This window comes from Manduca sexta, chromosome 6 (genome assembly GCF_014839805.1).
Source record: "Manduca sexta isolate Smith_Timp_Sample1 chromosome 6, JHU_Msex_v1.0, whole genome shotgun sequence".
Classification (NCBI taxonomy): domain Eukaryota; kingdom Metazoa; phylum Arthropoda; class Insecta; order Lepidoptera; family Sphingidae; genus Manduca; species Manduca sexta.
In genome coordinates this window covers 8,772,499-8,790,612 of record NC_051120.1, presented here as the reverse complement: position 1 = coordinate 8,790,612, position 18,114 = coordinate 8,772,499, and the positions used below count along the sequence as shown (strand labels likewise).

The following is an 18,114-nucleotide window of genomic DNA, read 5'->3' as shown; positions in this document are numbered from 1 at the left end:
ATGATGTGATAGGGGGCGAGCCTATCGCCATATCGGGCACAAATTCCAGACTTATATTATATAAAACCTTCAACAAACCTCTTTTTTTGAAGTTACTTAAAAATACTATTTGGTAGTATTCATACAAGTCTGAGGACTTTGGTCCGTGATATTACAAAATTACAAAAACATAATCGGTTCCTTTACTATACTTACTTATATTATTATGGCCGCGCAATTGAGTTTTTATTACAATAATATAATTAGATAATAATGACCTACGTAATGATCAACACACGACTATTTTACGAGTAACAACCAAACATTTCAAATAGCTTTAAAAATATTTGCTAGATTTATAAGTAAGTAAGTACTTATTTAAAATTATCAAACTATGTTAAATTAATATATTATTTTCGTTAATATTTACTTAATTACTGGATTTATACGTAATAAAAATTAAAAAGCTATTTTAAATAAACGATTGTTTCTGTTCATAAATCTTTCTGAAATTGATAAAAAAAATCTCGTGATACATATATTATTATCGTATCTACACAACTATTATTTTAGTATCGCAATTAAAGTTTTATTATGGTTTAAGAAGAACTTTATTTCTCATTAAGAATTTTATACATAATTCACTTACTGAGAAACAATATCTAAAACTAAGATTAATATTTAGAGCGCACAAAGGTACTTAAAATAAAAAAGGAACAGAGATAATAACATAAATGTGGGTAAACAAACAATAATAAGTAGTAAGAAACTCGATCGTAATCGAGCTGAACATGAGTGCATGATTTTACTGGATAAGGCATTGATGGCATAGTCTCTTATCCTTGTAATTTTTGTATTGGATTTGGTTGCAGTAATTTAGGACTAAATAAAATACTAATTTACCTATATATAATTATTACTCTAGAAGTATACTTAATTTATTATACTGTGTGTATTTGATTTATGTATTATCATATGATTATAATAAATATATACGTAGTTTTTTTTTATTTTTATATTTATTTTTATGTATTATTTGTATAAATTTTGAGTAACTTTTTTAAAAAATACATATCAAATTAAACATATTGCAATACATTTATGAAATTAAGTGTATTTGAGTAAGATCGGATACGTGGGTAAGATCGTAATGAGAAAAAATACCATGAAACTATGATGATTTTTTAGTTTAAGGTACATAGGTGGAGATGTCATTTTCATGTATAAAATGCCGGTCTCGCTTAAATATTTTATAAGATTTTTTTTTCTCATCTCCAGTGTTGCCAGAAGGTTACATTTCTTACATTTTTCGTTACTTTTGACCCCCTCGCGTAACATGTAAGTAATTTTTATATTTAAGGTCATTTTCGTAACTTTTGAGAACAACGAAATTTGTAATACAATTTTTTTATTGTAAACAGTTTACGAACGCATTTCTATTCAACGCAAACAAATTGAACGCACCTAAAACTGGCGTTAAAAAGTATTTCACTCCATATCACACTTAGAGGTTGCTCACCATGACAAAATGAAACGTATCTTGCATATATTAAAACTTGATTTTGCTTGAGGGTGCGAGCGCGCACATTTCCTACTTCGCGAGTCCCCGCGGTTTCGTAGCTACAGAAATGCTAGCCAAAAACGCGTAAATTAAAAAAAAACAATAATGTAACTTTTGCAGCAAAAATGTAACATTTCAGGAAACGAAATGTAACTTACGACTCAAAGGCCCTGGCAACACTGCTCATCTCCCTCGAAAAACCGTCCGAAATTAACCGATTACACTTATTTTATAACATAGTGCATAATTTTTAATTGCAAATTAATTTGTTAGCTGCAAAATAAAATTAGTCATAAGTAAATCGTATTATGTTGAACATGCAATTAATGCAGACAGCATGGCGATATTAAATAATTCTGCGCTCAGTTGGTACGGGACCGCTCGTGGTGAAGTACTTTTGTTCGGTTGGATATTGTGTTTTTATTTATAAGGTGAGTGATCAATGTATAATTATATTTATTTGATAAAATCAATTAGATTGAAATTTGCATAAATTGTTTCTTTAAAGAAGTGAAATTGATGTAAGTATTTAAAACATTTCCTTACTTACAAAAGTGTTTAAGGTCGATTTTTTTTGTATTTTAGTGGTTTTTTGTATGAAAATAACACACACCAATTAGTTACTCCAAAACGCTCATTATATTTCATTCAGTTATATCATTAAAAAATGTATAGCAATTATGACGTAAATAATATTATTATGTTGAAATTTTCGACATATCGATGGAAATAATGTTCCGATTTTTTTTATCTCGTATGTGTTACCACTCAGCACTATTAATTACTTACTTGTATATTTATTATTGTTTCATAATATAATAATATGACTATTACAATAGTGTGTTGCGTTCCGGCGTCAGTCTGTGTATATTGATCCCATCAGGCCGGCATAATTGAGTCGACTCTCGAGGGGTAATCATCTCTCAACAGTTTTCTTAATTATTTAAGTTGGAATTTTGACTCAAGTAAACTGATAAAACCTCATCGAAATCCATTCAGCCGTGTTAATCATACGTGAACACAACAAACTACATTTTAAGTGTATTTAGAGATAAAATACTTCAACAACAACAACTAATGTTATCAATGATAACTCATGTTTTAACTTCAACTCATTTCAACTGATTGTAATGTCATTTTAGAACAATGCGTTTTTTTACAAATCACAAACTTGATAGCTATTGATGGCAATGCTTTTAGAGCCCCAAAACAAAATGTTTTACAATGATTTTGGGATTCCTTAACTAAACCAAAGAATAGTATCATTATATACCTAATTATATACACCTTATTCATAGACGTTTTTTATCTTTAGAGATACAACAATATTAGCCAATCACAACGGCCCGGTGTCTACGCACTACGAAGGTTGCCATGCCATCAGCACTGAGAAACAGACTTGTTATCACAGCTTTACTCCGTCCTTAGATAATAAACGTCTATGAGTAAGGGGGATAGCCTATAAATGATATGATAGATATGATAGCTTTCCTTGATAAACGGGCTATCCCATACGAAGAGAATTTAAAACGAACCTGTAGTTCCTGAGATTAGCGCTTTCAAACAAACTCTTCAGTTTTATAATGAACTCTCTCTTTGTATGTCTTATATTTTAAAAACTTTATATAAGTATATAGTTATAAAGACGTTAGCTACGCTTGAAAGGGAATTATGAGAGAGCATCTTTTATTTAGTGTAGCCAGATCAAAAAAATAAAAATCACAAATGTCACATATTCAAGTGTTACAAATTAATTGTTTTGATACTTGCAACAATTTTTAAGCATAATTTGTTTAGAAAACCATACATTTTACAATTACTAACTTAACAACTTAACAATATAAAATTAGCTTTAAAATTATATAAAAACTCAGGTTCCACCGAGACTTGAACTCGGATCGCTGGATTCAGAGTCCAGAGTGCTAACCATTACACCATGGAACCGGTTAAGGAGTCTGCCTGTACTCGCATCCGCTACCGAGTTGGATTATATTTAACTTTGAAACTATATTGCTTTGAATTTGCTTGGTTTACAAGTTTCAATTTATTTGACAGTCGTCGTATTAAACGGCTAATATCTTACCTAATATAAATAGCACGAACGTACACGAAAATACTTATAAACTTAAGTTCAAAATCAGAACTAAAATGGCCACCAAAACTTCACTGTTGTAACCTATTTATTCACTTGAACAACAAATATTTTTTTATTTACATCCAGGTTTACACTTAGACTCGAGTTTTTATATTATGAGCGTCACTCCGTTGTTAAAATCATATTAAAGTCAAATGTACGGATTGCAGTACAGTTGAGTCGAACACAATGAGTACAGAACGCCGGATCTAGTACGTAGTACATGTATGTATATCGATGGATAACATTTTGTTTTTTTCTTCCCTGAAAACAATATAGTGAGATACATACCTCTAATTGTATTAATTATGTCTGCAATTGTTTCTTCCTGTTACATTGAAATCATGGTTCATCAAGTTTCTTAATAATATAATAATATCAGCCCTGTATTATATACTTACCCACTGCTGAGCACGGGCCTCCGTTACTACTGGGAGGATTAGGCCTTAGTCCACCACGCTGGCCTAGTGCGGATTGGTAGACTTCACACACCTTCGAAATTCCTATAAAGAACTTCTCAGATGTGCAGGTTTCCTCACGATTTTTTACTTCACCTTCACAAGTTTCTTACATATTTAAAATCAGCCCTTTTTTTATTTTTTTTAAGCTTGTTAAAATTTTTGGAAAACCAAAATGTCGCTTAAATCAATTAGCTTTTCAACCGCCGATACATAAAATGATACAGGAGATGTAATATTGATCCCTCTTGAACACCAAGACTAAATATTATGTAGATAAATATTGATTTATCGATTAGTAATCAAAAAGTATAACCGATAGCTACACTGCTTGTATCTTTATATAAATAAATCCACGAACACAGTTTTATTTCATTTTAGTATGTGTATTTAATATCGTTCATTTGCTAAGTAGGATATATTATATCCGCCCGGATAGCGATCACCGTACACAAGGTGTTAAAACCCGCCATAATAGCCCACGTGTGTCGCGTTCCAGGATCAGCCTGTGTATATTCGGTTCCAACAGGCCGGCATAATTGTGTCGACTGTCGAGGGGTCTTGTCAGCCAACATTGGACCCAACTTCGCTTACCATCAGGCGCAGATGCGTCACTTTGCCACGCTCGGATAAAAAATTTCGCCAGATTATAATCGTTTGCGTTCACCGTATAAGATTGCGTCACAAGTGTAGGTCATCGCTCTGTGCAGTACAGGGACTTCCCTTTACCGTTTTACGTTTTCCTTAAGATGACCTTCAGTATTTACAAGGTGTTATGCAGTTGCATTACAAGAACTTGATATTGCACATTCCTATTTTCAATATCAACTATAATTGAATTGTTTAAAAACTAACAAATTTTGTTTGATATTGATTAAATAGGACGCTAAGAAATTAAGGACTTGAGTGAACAAAGTCTATTGTGGTTAAAGAGGAAAGAAAATTATCAGAGACGTAACCAAAAAAGTTTGAGATTTTTGACTAACGACAATTTATATTTACCTGGTTCCCTGATAGTACAAGTCATCTAAAACAATAGTATATAAACATAATATTATTGGGACAAAAGTAATCTTTTTCTGAGAGTACAATGTCAAGGAATAGAAAATAGTACGTAACAATTATTAAAATACTTAATATCGAGACAAGAATACAGATTAATATGAATTAATAAATATTTAGTTTAAGCGCCCTCTACCAACATCGACTCGCAACTCATACTTCGTCTGTGCAGTAAGAATAACCTGGTGTATTCCTCAACTAGAAAACTTGCCTGTTTTAACATAGAAGGCGCTATGTTGCTTGTAGCCATATTTTCAGGGATAGTAGGTATAATTAATAAATCGCTCCTAGCCGAATTTGGGCCCCTCAATCTCAACGGCGATCAGCCGGGTACGCAGAAGATATTATAGTGCACACACGCGCTCTCTCTTCTTTTACTCCCATAGTCCAGTGAGACGGCAATCCGACCCGAAGAGAGAGTAGTAGGTAGAATCGTAACTAGCATTGATGAATAAATACATATCTACCAAGTGCCAAAAAAATCTTTTCATAGAAGAATAGAATCAAAGTGATAAAGTGAAGTAGAAGATTATTTTGATTTTTATGTATCAATTTCAAATTGGCATTTTTCGTCACTTACGCGATATTCCCTTGTGACAGTTACTCGGAAGCCTTATTCCCTATATCACACGTTATTTTTACAGTTCATAACAAGCACGTAATGCACCTCATCGCGTTTATGTAAAAATGGCATACAGAATACCATTCCACGCAAATTCCACGAAGATAACGTAACGTGTACGAGTTTACATTGTCATAGAAAATAACGCCCCAGTATTGCACTATAACTGACAACATGAATTATTTATGTGATACTTTTTGTCAAGATGCTGTTAAATAGGGTCCAATAGTTTGAGACATTCACCCCCTTATTCATAAACGTTTTTTATCTAAGGACGGAGTAAAGCTGTGATAACAAGCCTGTTTCTCAGTGCCCAACCGCACTGAGAAATAGACATAGGGCCGTTGTGATTGGTTATTATTGTTGTATTTCAATATTAGCCAATCACAACGGCCCTACGTCTACGCACTGCGAAGACTGCCATGCCGTCAGCACTGAGAAACAGACTTGTTATCACAGCCTTACTCGGTCGTTAGATAAAAAACGTCTATGAATAAGGGGGAGTCTTTAGGAGTGCTAAATATTAGAAGCAAATGAAGAGTACCTCAGTGGCAGTTGTATAGACGACTGCAGGGCTGAGGTTCACGGGTTCAATTCCTGGAAGGCAGACTGCCTCGGTGGAAGTGGTGTTACGATACGACTGCAGTTGTAAGGTGCTCGGGTCGATTCCTGGGCGGGGAAAAGTGATATTGGGTTTTCCTACTAAGTATATTGATATGGAGATAAGCGCGACCCTGTCACTTGGGATGGATTTCATCACGGACAGTGAGTAGTTACTACACCAGTTACGCCTCTGCCTACCTCTTAAGAGAAAAAGGCGTGAGTGTAAATAAAGATGATATAGTTTCTTATAGTTATAATATGCATCATGGATCTATTAAGCAACAAAGGCATTTAAACCAATGTTACAACTTACATACAATCAAATGTACCTAATTACATAACAATATAATTTATTCTTTGGTACTACCGTATTAATTCGAACTGGGCCCTTATTCTGTATGATAGTGTAAACGCGTAACGCAGCCGTGTCATGTTATCTTCGAGAAATGTGCGTGGAATGGTATTCTGTAAGCCAAATTTCTATAGTCTTAAACATGATGCATTGTGTTACATGCTTGTTACGCACTGTCAAAATAACGTGCGGGATAGAGAATAAGGCCCCTGACTTCATCAATCATCGCGTCGTGAGTTTTTTAAATAATGACAACATAATTCCACAAAAAGGTCGACGGAACATCCAACGGGCTTTCGAAAACTTCCCAAACTGGTTTCTGTACCAAAATTATGGCGAAATTGGGATACTCTTAAAAAAAGAATACTACAATCAAATTGCGGCATACTGCATAACTCCTCGGGCCATTTATAAATGAAATGCTAACAAAAAGACAGCGAATGGAATATTACCAGTAAAATACACTTACGTAGAGATTTATAAAACTGGCTGACAAACCATCTATTAATTAATCGTAACTATCAATTCAAATAATGGCTGATCCCAAAACGCGACACACTTATGTGGGCTACTAAGGCGGGTTTTAACACCCGATGTACGGTCCTACCACCATGCATACGAGAGACTACCACCAGTATCCTACTAATATTATAAATGCGAAAGTTTGTGAGGATGATATTTTTGTTGAGGATTGTTATGTATGTTTGTTCCTCTTTCACGGAAAAACTACTGAACGGATTTGGATGAAACTTTACAGTAATATTGGTTATACATCGGAATAACACATAGGCTACAATTTATAATAATTTTGTGTAATTTGGTCATAATATAACGATATATATCAAGTAAGTCGAAAAAAAATGTATCCCGGAAAACTCCTTCCCACAGGCGAAGCCGCAAGCAAAAGCTAGTTTATTATAAGTGACGAAAATCTTGGAACTAATGCAGACAATAATTCAATTATTTTAAAATTCTAGATGCAGATTGATCCGCGAATATGGGTCTTACTTCCATTCCTGGTATCTACTATAGATGCTCTAAGGATCTTGGTCCTTTTTCCAGTGAATGCGAAGAGTCACAGTATACTAGGACAAGGTGTGGTCACACATCTTCTGAAGGCGGGACATGAGGCAAGTTTTAGAGATTTTAATAACCCTTAAAGAAGCGAACCGGCTCGGTGTAAGATTTTAAATGTGTTCTGAATTGTGGTTATTTCTATTTCTTCTTAAGGTTATCTATTACCATCCACAATAAACATAGCATCGCTTCGTTACCCCTTTTCAGAGGCAGGCAGAGGTGTATCACACAATTTCACCAACCAATATAATATGTACCTATAATAAACAATGCATTAAAATCTACGTCATTGAAACTATGAACCGTCTAATGTTTTGCGGAAGAATGAATCTTGACCATTTATTATTGTTTCTATGTTCTCTACTTTCAAAAGTAATCGAATATAATTGTTCTTTTCAGGTGGTCCATATCACTTCATACCCGAGGGTGAAGAAAGAGGCCAATTTAACTGAGATAGATGTTGGGTACATAGGACAACCACCTAAACATTTGGCAGAGAAAAGTAAATAATTTTCTAACTTATAACATAACGTAATTTAAATAATAACTTTTGCTCGCAGTTTCTCGGAAAAACTTTTTGAGACAAAAGTCCCACAACGTATTTTTTCGAACTAAAAAGTGGCTATGTCCTTTCCAGAATTTCAAAATATGTCTATAGCAAATTTAATCGAATTCATAATTATTTTTCTTTTATCGCGTTCAGACAGATAGCGGCGGGGAACATTGTTTTATAATATTATGTAAGGATTATCTTATTGTGGGATGGGTATAGCCGCTTTCTTTATTCAATGGTAATCAGAATATTGGTATATAATTTAGGCTATGGACAGAGTGTTCTAGGATTCTAATCCCAAATCGAACAAAACTGCACGGATTTTTAAACATAATTTGTTTGGGTTTGGATCCTCTATTGCTGGATAGCCGATGACCATAAAAAGCGTACCATTATCGATCCTAGTTTACAAGTTTTGCAAGATTTAAAGACGGGATAGTATCTTCTTGATGGTCATTTCCCATTTAGAACACCTCTTATAGTTCTTGATTCCAAATTAAGTAACTCCAAAATTATTTATTTTTTTACAGTGGATCAATTCAAAATAAAAAACCTGGTTGGTAAAGGCAACATCGCGGATTCCACATTCTTCTTGCAATTCCTATATGACTACAACAAACGCTTTCTAGAAGATGAGAAGATAGTCAAATTGCTTAGCGATCCAAAGGAACATTATGATGTTGTTGTTCTAGAGTGGTTCTTTTCTGAGCTCGTTGCTGGGTAAGTGTAATAAACTTAAATTCATTTCTACTAGTATGAACTAAGAGCCAGAATTGCTTGCTTTACTCTGTTGTTAAAGCGACCATACCATGCGCATTAATGCTATGGTCGCTTTAACAATACATAACAATTACATAATCTCTAAACTCTCTCTATCCCCATCTCTAAGTTCTCTCTCTCTCTCTCTCCCTCTTTCTCTCTCTCCCTCTCTAGCATAACTAATTCTTTTGACTCCCTGAACTTCGGTTTACTACTGCTAATTAATTAAGTATTCGGTCATCTTAATATAATTTTTTACGGGATTAATTGAAAAATAATTTAAGGATTCCTTGAAAATTTAGAGCCATAATTCCTATTTATCTTCTTCTAATATATTCTCATGCTTCTTTTCCAGTATCGCTCCGTTATTCCAATGCCCATTGGTATGGGTAGCGACTACCGAGGCGCATGCTCATGTATTGAGAGTGATCGACGAGATTCCTAACCCGGCGTATAGCGTCGACCTGTTTTCCACCTCTAGACCACCGCTCAGTTTTACTGAGAGAGTGACGTCACTTTGGGGAATAGTGAAAAAGATGGTTCTTGGAAGGTATATACAAGCATTAAAATATGTTGCAAAAATAAATGCAGAAAAGCAAACAGAGAAATGTAAAAAGTTACTAAAACCCTCAAAAATGTAGTATTTGGTAAACAAAGGGGAAATTTTATGTATTTATAATTTGCCCAGCTCTTCTATCCTAAGATATATAGAGAGTGGGTTTCTGCAAAATATAGCTCAGTGTATGGTTAACGAATCGCCAAATACATCATTAAACAATCCTCCCAAAGTAACAGAATGTCAATAATTTCATAGAATATGATAATGAGGTGGTATTACTAATTACTTTATTAAATTCCTCTTATTCCAGCCTTATGTTCGAGCCTGACCAGCGAGATATTTACAATAACGTCTTCCCCCCAATTGCTGCTAAAAGGGGAGTGACAGTTCCTCCATACGATGAGGCTATTTACAATGCATCACTACTTCTAATCAACTCCCATCCATCCATTGGAACACCTTTCAGGTTACCGCAAAACGCTAAGTACATAGCTGGATATCACGTAGATAGCCAGCCCCAACCATTGCCAAAGGTAATATATTTATTTATCTGCACTTCATACACAATAAAATTTGTACATAGACGGACTTAATGCCATAGGCATTCTCCCCAGTCAACCTTAAGGTGGAGCAGAAATGAACAAGGTAGGTGCATCAAATAAATTGTTGTGGTAAGCAAATACAACAGTAGATATAACTAATACGATGTATACAAATGTCAATGAATTATAATTAAATATATATTTTCTTACTTTTTTCCTTCCGTAGTTGCAGATGAGTCTTATCAGTTCATTTTGGTATTTTACCTAATATTAATCTAAGTTATTAAGATGTTTCTTTTCCACGGGGAAAGAACGGTATCAAAAATTAGTTTAACGCTACATCGTTAATAATGTCTCTTTAAAAACAGGCACAAGCTATCATGATTATGATCCTACAATGATGCATCGGAAATAAACTGCCATAAATATTATTATCGTGTGTTTTTTTAGGAACTCCAAAAACTAATGGACGAATCAAAACAAGGAGTTATATACTTCAGCATGGGATCCAATCTAAAAAGCGTAGAAATGTCAGATGAAATGAAGAAATCTTTGTTGGACGTGTTTTCAAAACTGAAGGAGACTGTTATATGGAAGTTCGAGGAAGACATGGAGAAACCTTTAAATGTTCATTTTGTTAAATGGGCACCGCAACAAAGCATTTTGGGTAAATAAAAATTCAATATTTCTTATATTCAACGATCAATCTAATACTATTTTTTTATGATTGACTGCTTCGGTGCGTAATTGTATTTCGTGCGCGGTCCTATTCTGCTCTGAGGTCTTGGGAACGAATCCCGGGTCGAGCAAAGTTCTATTAGGTTTTTGAATCCCTCTCTGTCTGGAGTTCGGAATTTGTGCCCGATATGGCGATAGAATCTCCCACTATCACATCATGGAATGGAATACATACAGCGAAAAGTGGGTTACCCCTTCGGTATTAAAAGCGGGGTGTGTGTATAATATATAGATTATCTCGTAAATCTGACTAATAATTCTGTACCTCATTCTGGTATTAATAATATGAAAGCAAACTGAGGACTCCTTGCAAAAAGATTTTTACTTGTCTTTCGTAGTTGTTATACGGTAAACATACCAACAAATCAATAAAGAACCCAAATGGCTATACTCGGATCTAGTACAATATTTTTTTGCATTCGTCATCAGGGTATAAGCCTTAGAAAACTTCTTTTGTTTCCGAATCTGCGCTTACCTCTAGTACTGGATATATTTTAGATTGATATTTGATTCAAATCAAAAGAAACTTTCACAACTACCCTTTATTAACTACGCAAATTTTTATTAGAATATTATATTTTGTCTAATATTGTATTTTTCCTATGGAGGGAAGTGGACAATCATGTTTCCAACTTCTCACTATCTTCCTATTTTAATTTATTTGCAGGATAAAGACAAATTAGTTTTCCCTGAGACTCGCCGAGCTTCACTGCTCGGTGTCACAAAATGCGTGCCACTGATGATCCTGGCTTGCATGAGTTGCAGTGGCGGGTGTGAGAGCAGGAAAGTCTAACCCCCTTATTCATAGACGTTTTTTATCTAAGCCACTATTGTTGTATCTAACTATTAGCCAATCACAATGGCCCTATGTCTACGCACTGCAAAGGCTGCCATGTCGTCAGCACTGAGAAAGAGACTTGTTATCGCAGCTTTACTCCGTCCTTAGATAAAAAACGTCTATAAATAAGGGGGTAATATTGTATTTTATCTATAAGTGATTATTGCAATCTTCTGAAAAAATAAATGTCTTTACTCGTAATGTAAATAAGTCTGTGGGTAAAGATTACCACGATCGTAACTTATAAACTTTTATCATATTCTAGCACATCCCAACTGCAAACTCTTCATCACTCATGGCGGTCAGCTGTCAACAACAGAAGCTATACATTACGGTATACCAGTCATAGGAGTACCAGTGTTGGGAGACCAACATATTAATATGAAATCAGTCGTGGAAAAAGGGTTTGGCGTCAAGTTAGATTTGGCCGAAGATCTTGCTGATAACCTCAAAGGGGCACTATATGAAGTCCTACACAATCCCTCGTGAGTATACCGATAGAAATATTCTAGATATTTCAGAAACATTCTTCCCCAATACCTATTACACAATCCCTCTGAATGAAAGTGAGTATACTGAATATTCCAGATATTTCAGAGACAAAAATTCTTCTCCAATACCTATTCCCTTTAGTGTTGAACATTATACCTCTGGTATTCTCTGGTAATTTAGGTTGGAATTTACTTAACATTATTTAACCAAATAATTTGTTTTCTACACTTGGTTTTAAAGAACACACAAAATATAACAGTTGCATAGCGGCACTAGCCTAGTTGGGTTTGTAACGGACTGCCGAGACGAATGTCTGTTGGTTCAAATCCCAAGAGCACACACCTCTGACTTTTCTAAATTTATATGTGTATCCTTCAAGAATTAGCGTTTGCTTTAACGTTTAAAAACATTGTGAGAAAACCTGCATACCTGATGAGTTCTCTGTAGGAATTCCGAGGGTATAGTAAGTCTACCAATCCGCACTAGGCCAGCGTGGTGGACTAAGGCCTAATCCTTCTCAGTAGTAGAGGAGGCCCGTGTCAAGCAGTGAGACAGTTAATACAGGGCTGATATTATTATAACAGTTGCAACTTCTGCATGCTTTCTAAACCACATAGCATCATCATCCAGATCTTAAAACAGAACGCATAACGATCAATAACATAGTATATTAACTTATTTTTGTCCTTTGTTGTAAGAACCAGGTCCTTTGCAGTAAATTACAATCTAGTCTATAATACTAATAATAATATCAACCATGTATTATATACTTGCCCACTGCTGAGCACGGGCCTCCTCTACTACTGAGAGGGATTAGGCCTTAGTCTACCACGCTGGCCTAGTGCGGATTGGTAGACTTCACACACCTTCGAAATTCCTATAGAGAACTTCTCGGATGTGCAGGTTTCCTTACGATGATTTCCTTCACCGTTAAAGCGAACGATAAAATTTACAAAGAATACACACATATTTTTTTAGAAAAGTCAGAGGTGTGTGCCCTTGGGATTTGAACCTGCGGACATTCGTCTTGGCAGACCGTTCCACACCCAACTAGGCTATCGCCGCTTTTAATACTAACTAGCTTTTGCCCGCGGCTCCGCCCGCGTTATAAAGTTTTCAGACTAAAGTTTTCCGTTATAAAAGTAGTAGTTTCCCGGGAGCCTATGTTCTTCCCGGGGTCTCAGACTGTCTCCATACCAAATTTCATCTTAATACGTTGGGTAGTTTTTGAGTTTAACACGTTCAGGTAGACAGATGCAGCGGGGGACTTTGTTTTATAATATGTTTTTTAGAACATTTTAAGTGGAACAATCCCGTCATACATCATTGTTGCATAATTTTAACCGTTTACGCAGCGAAGGCAATGGAAGCTCTCAAAACTAATAATTTTCCCCGTTTTTGCAACATGTTTCATTACTGCTTCGCTCCTATTGGTCATAACGTGATGATATATAGCCTATAGCACTCCAGAAACAAAGGGCTATCCAACACAAAAAAGATTTTTTCAGTTCAAACCGGTAGTTCCTGAGATTAGCCATTACTGCTCCGCTCCTATTGGTCATAGCGTGATGATATATAGCCTATAGCGGTCCACAAATAAAGGGCTATCCAACACAAAACGAATTTTTCAGTTGAAACTGTTAGTTCCTGAGATTAGCTATTACTGCTCCGCTCCTATTGGTCATAGCGTGATGATATATAACTTTGAGCACTCCACAAATAAGGGACCATTCAACACAAAAAGATTTTTTTCAGTTCGAATCGGTAGTTCCTGAGATTAGCCATTACTGCTCCACTCCTATTGGGTATAGCGTGATGATATATAGCCTATAGCACTCCACGAACAAAGGGCTATCCAACGCAAAAAGAATTTTTCAGTTTGGACCGGTAGTTCCTGAGATTAGCCATTACTGCTCCGCTCCTATTGGGTATAGCGTGATGATATATAGCCTATAGCACTCCACGAACAAAGGGCTATCCAATGCAAAAAGAATTTTTCGGATTGGACCGGTAGTTCCTGAGATTAGCGCGTTCAAACAAACAAACAAACAAACTCTTCAGCTTTATATAATAGTATAGAAGTATAGATTAACAACTGAAGTTAGCTAAAATTGAGTTTCTCGAAGCCGACCACTATTTATGTTCTATGTATTTTGAGACTATGCAATTTTGTCGCGTTCGCGATTCACTTTCACTTTTGTTGAGTTTCAGAACGCGATATTAGATCCTCCAACGCGCACGCGAATTTGAACTTTATGCAGCGGTAATAAATTACAAATTGACTCTCCATTTTATTTAGAAAACGTTTGTATGGGAAATAGAAAAATGATGTTTTGAGGATTTTCCCGGCAATTATTCGAATTTTTCTCACCTTTTAAATCTTCCCTAGACCTCCACGAATAATTCAAGACCAAGATAAGATAAATCCGTTCAGCCGTTCTCGAGTTTTAGCGAGACTAACGAACAGCAATTGATTTTTATATATATAGATAAGCAATACAAATCTAACTTAATTTTTTAGGTTATCAAATTTACTCCAACTAAGAATTCTAGGCACTTCTTTAGAGTCTGGTAATATCAAAAAACACTTTGTTCGTGTGTTATATTTACTGTAAAATAGAAAACTAAATTGTGAACTGTCTGTAATCATCTCTTTAATTTATCATAAATATAAGTTTCTTTATATATCAGGTTGTCTGGAAGAGATCGTTTTTTACCGATAAGGCCGCATATTGGTGCACTTTTTATAGTGTACTAGTTGACCCGACAGAAGTTGTCCCGTCCTAACTATGAATTTGCAGCGCGCATTCTGTCAATCGCTGACAGTTATTTCAAACGATTGACATTTATATAAAACTAGCTTTTGCTCGCGGCTCCGCCCGCGTTATAAAGCTTTTCAGGCTAAAGTTTTCCATTATAAAAGTAGTAGTTTCCCGGGAGCCTATGTTCTTCCCAGGGTTTCAAACTGTCTCCATACCAAATTGCATCTTAATGCGTTGGGTAGTTTTTGAGTTTAAGACGTTCAGGCAGACGTATGCAGCGGGGGACTTTGTTTTATAATATATTTTTTAGAACTTTTTAAGAGGAACAATCCCGTCATACATCATTGTTGCATAACTTTAACCGTTTACGCAGCGCACGCAACGGAAGCTCTCAAAACTAATAAATTGTACCCGTATTTGCAACATTTTTCATTACTGCTCCGCTCCTATTGGTCATAGCGTGATGATATACAGTCTATAGCACCCCACAAATAAAGGGCTATCCAACACAAAACTAATTTTTCAATTCAAACTGGTAGTTCCTGAGATTAGCCATTACTGCTCCGCTCCTATTGGTCATAGCGTGATGATATATAACTTAGAGCACTCCACGAACAAAGGGTTATCCAACGCAAAAAGAATTTTTCAGTTTGGACCGGTAGTTCCTGAAATTAGCCATTACTGCTCCGCTCCTATTGGGTATAGCGTGATGATATATAGCCTATAGCAATCCACGAACAAAGGGATATCCAACGCAAAAAGAATTTTTCAGTTTGGACCGGTAGTTCCTGAGATTAGCCATTACTGCTCCGCTCCTATTGGGTATAGCGTGATGATATATAGCCTATAGCACTCCACGAACAAAGGGCTATCCAACGCAAAAAGAATTTTTCAATTTGGACTGGTAGTTCCTGAGATTAGCGCGTTCAAACAAACAAACAAACAAACTCTTCAGCTTTATATAATAGTATAGATTAATATTTTGGTTAAGTTTTCTTAAATTTTCTAATTTTCCGCGTATTTTTTTCTTTCATAAGAACCTTCTCCTGACAATAACAAACACAACAAAAAAAAATAGTGAAATCGGTCCAGCCCTTCACGCGTGATGGCGTGACCAAGGGAAATAGAGAATCATTTTTATATATATAGATAATAAGTGTATACATTTTTCTGTATTTGGTGTATACAAGAAAGTGTTTCATTCATTCATTCATTCTTTTCAGATACAAAATCAAAGCCAAGGAAATATCGCAGATCTTCCACGACCGGACCATGGCTCCAGGCGACGAACTGGTTTTCTGGATAGAACATGTGGTGAAAACCCAAGGAGCTTTACATCTCAGATCACCAGCACTGCATGTTCCGTTGTACCAGAAACTGTTCTTAGACTTACTTGCTTGTATAGTTATAGCATTAGTGACATTGTATTATTTATTATGCTTTTTACTAAAGAAGATCAGATCAAAAAAGCCTGTAAAAGAGAGTAAGAAGAAAGTAAAATAGATATTTGAATGTATATTTAATTAGTAAAAAATAATTTAAGAATTACAAAATACATGGTGACTTTTGAATGTTTTACTGTACTTAAAATAACTATTCTTATACCGTACAGACCTTATTGACTTATTGTGAAGAAAAATTAAACCAAACACTACACATAAAAACTAAAAAAATAAAAGTATTAAAAAAACATACACACAGTTAAGTAACAATTTAGGGCATACGTCGGCTTTGTTGCATGATGTGTGAGAAGAATTACCTCAGTATATGCTATTAAACAGCACTGATATTCAACTGTACCCCACTATTATCATATTATCATTATACTACTGACTGTTGAAGCAGATGATAGAATAATTTTGACCAGATTGGGGCCGCCGTACACAAGGTGGAACACCCGCCATAGTATCGCATGTGTGACGCAATCCGTTATGTATTCTCTTACACCGGCATTATTGTATGGAGAGGCGAGGGATAGTTAGATAATCATCTCTCGTCAGTCAACACTATTTGGACCCCACTCCAACCATCAGACAGTGTGGGGTGTCGTGACTTCGTTCCAATTAATCAGGAAATAGTACAAATAGCCAATGATTATATTTATTGTTAAACGCTCTTTTTACAGTAAACATTATATTAGCAAAATACAATTTTAGATTTTTTTTGACAACGTCCAACCAGAGAGAATAATAGAATAGTCGCGCGTGACATATCTTCTCTTCTGTTAGCCTGCCCGCGCAGCCGAATACTTCCGGAAACGCCCGATGTTATCGGCAAGGATGCCGGCGCGTAACATTATATCATTATCTAGTTAACGAAAACGATGTATTTATCTACAATAGCACTATAAGGTTTAAGCATTTAGTTTAATTTATAAATTTAGTGACGATCAAAAATGAAAAATCGTCATTTATTTATTTTATTTATTAAAAAGATAAACATTGTCTTATCACTATGCACTGGGACAAATATTGGTTAAAATTTCTTACTTCCGTGTGAGTGGCCTTAGTGTATATAACAATAAAAAGAGATAAAAAAAACAAAGAACAAAGAAATTAGTATAACTTTGAATGAATCTGTTTATATTTTGTTGTTTTTCTGAAAGAGTACATGATTGTTCTATTTTGATAAAGTCCTTGCTTGTTTAGAAATATTTGCGGACAAAGTAATTTATACAAAATCATATAAAATCAAAAACATACAATTACTTACAACCTTGAAATACAACAATGTCGTAATAATGACAAATTAAACCGAACCTTTTATGGGAAACATCTATTGTGGCAGTCATATTATAATTTACAATAATTGTACGTTAATTTACATATTTAGTATGTAGTATGCCTAGTTGGGTGTAGAACGGACTGCCGAGACTAATGTCCTCTGGTTCAAAACCTAAGGGCGCGCACCTCTGACTTTTCTAATGTTATGTGTGTTCTTTGTGAGTTATCGCTTGCTTTAACACCGTGAGAAAACCTGCATACCTGAGAAGAACATCGTGAGGGAACCTGTATAGCTAAAAA

At 35.2% G+C, this 18,114-nt stretch overlaps 1 protein-coding gene and 1 non-coding gene across 2 annotated transcripts; one reads left to right on the top strand and one right to left on the bottom strand.

The window, feature by feature from the left end:
* The first annotated feature begins 1,845 nt into the window (after nt 1-1,845).
* LOC115448941 (UDP-glucosyltransferase 2) lies at nt 1,846-16,674 on the top strand. The gene is made up of 9 exons (XM_030176574.2): nt 1,846-1,971; nt 7,749-7,901; nt 8,248-8,350; nt 8,932-9,121; nt 9,516-9,710; nt 10,030-10,252; nt 10,712-10,928; nt 12,103-12,322; nt 16,315-16,674. Exons 2-9 carry the CDS (start codon nt 7,749-7,751, stop codon nt 16,592-16,594), a joined length of 1,581 nt encoding a protein of 526 aa, XP_030032434.1. The 5' UTR covers nt 1,846-1,971; the 3' UTR covers nt 16,595-16,674.
* On the bottom strand, nt 3,413-3,484 carry Trnaq-cug. Its single transcript has one exon. It is a non-coding gene; the product is annotated as a tRNA-Gln (tRNA).
* Nucleotides 16,675-18,114: the final 1,440 nt, after the last annotated feature.

Bases quoted from the DNA above. Each gene is read 5' to 3' on its own strand.
- LOC115448941 (XM_030176574.2), top strand. From the start codon at position 7,749: ATGCAGATTGATCCGCGAATATGGGTCTTACTTCCATTCCTGGTATCT. The intron at 9,122-9,515 runs GTAAGTGTAATA...CTTCTTTTCCAG, and splicing joins TTTTCTGAGCTCGTTGCTGG to TATCGCTCCGTTATTCCAAT. The intron at 9,711-10,029 runs GTATATACAAGC...CTCTTATTCCAG, and splicing joins AAAAAGATGGTTCTTGGAAG to CCTTATGTTCGAGCCTGACC.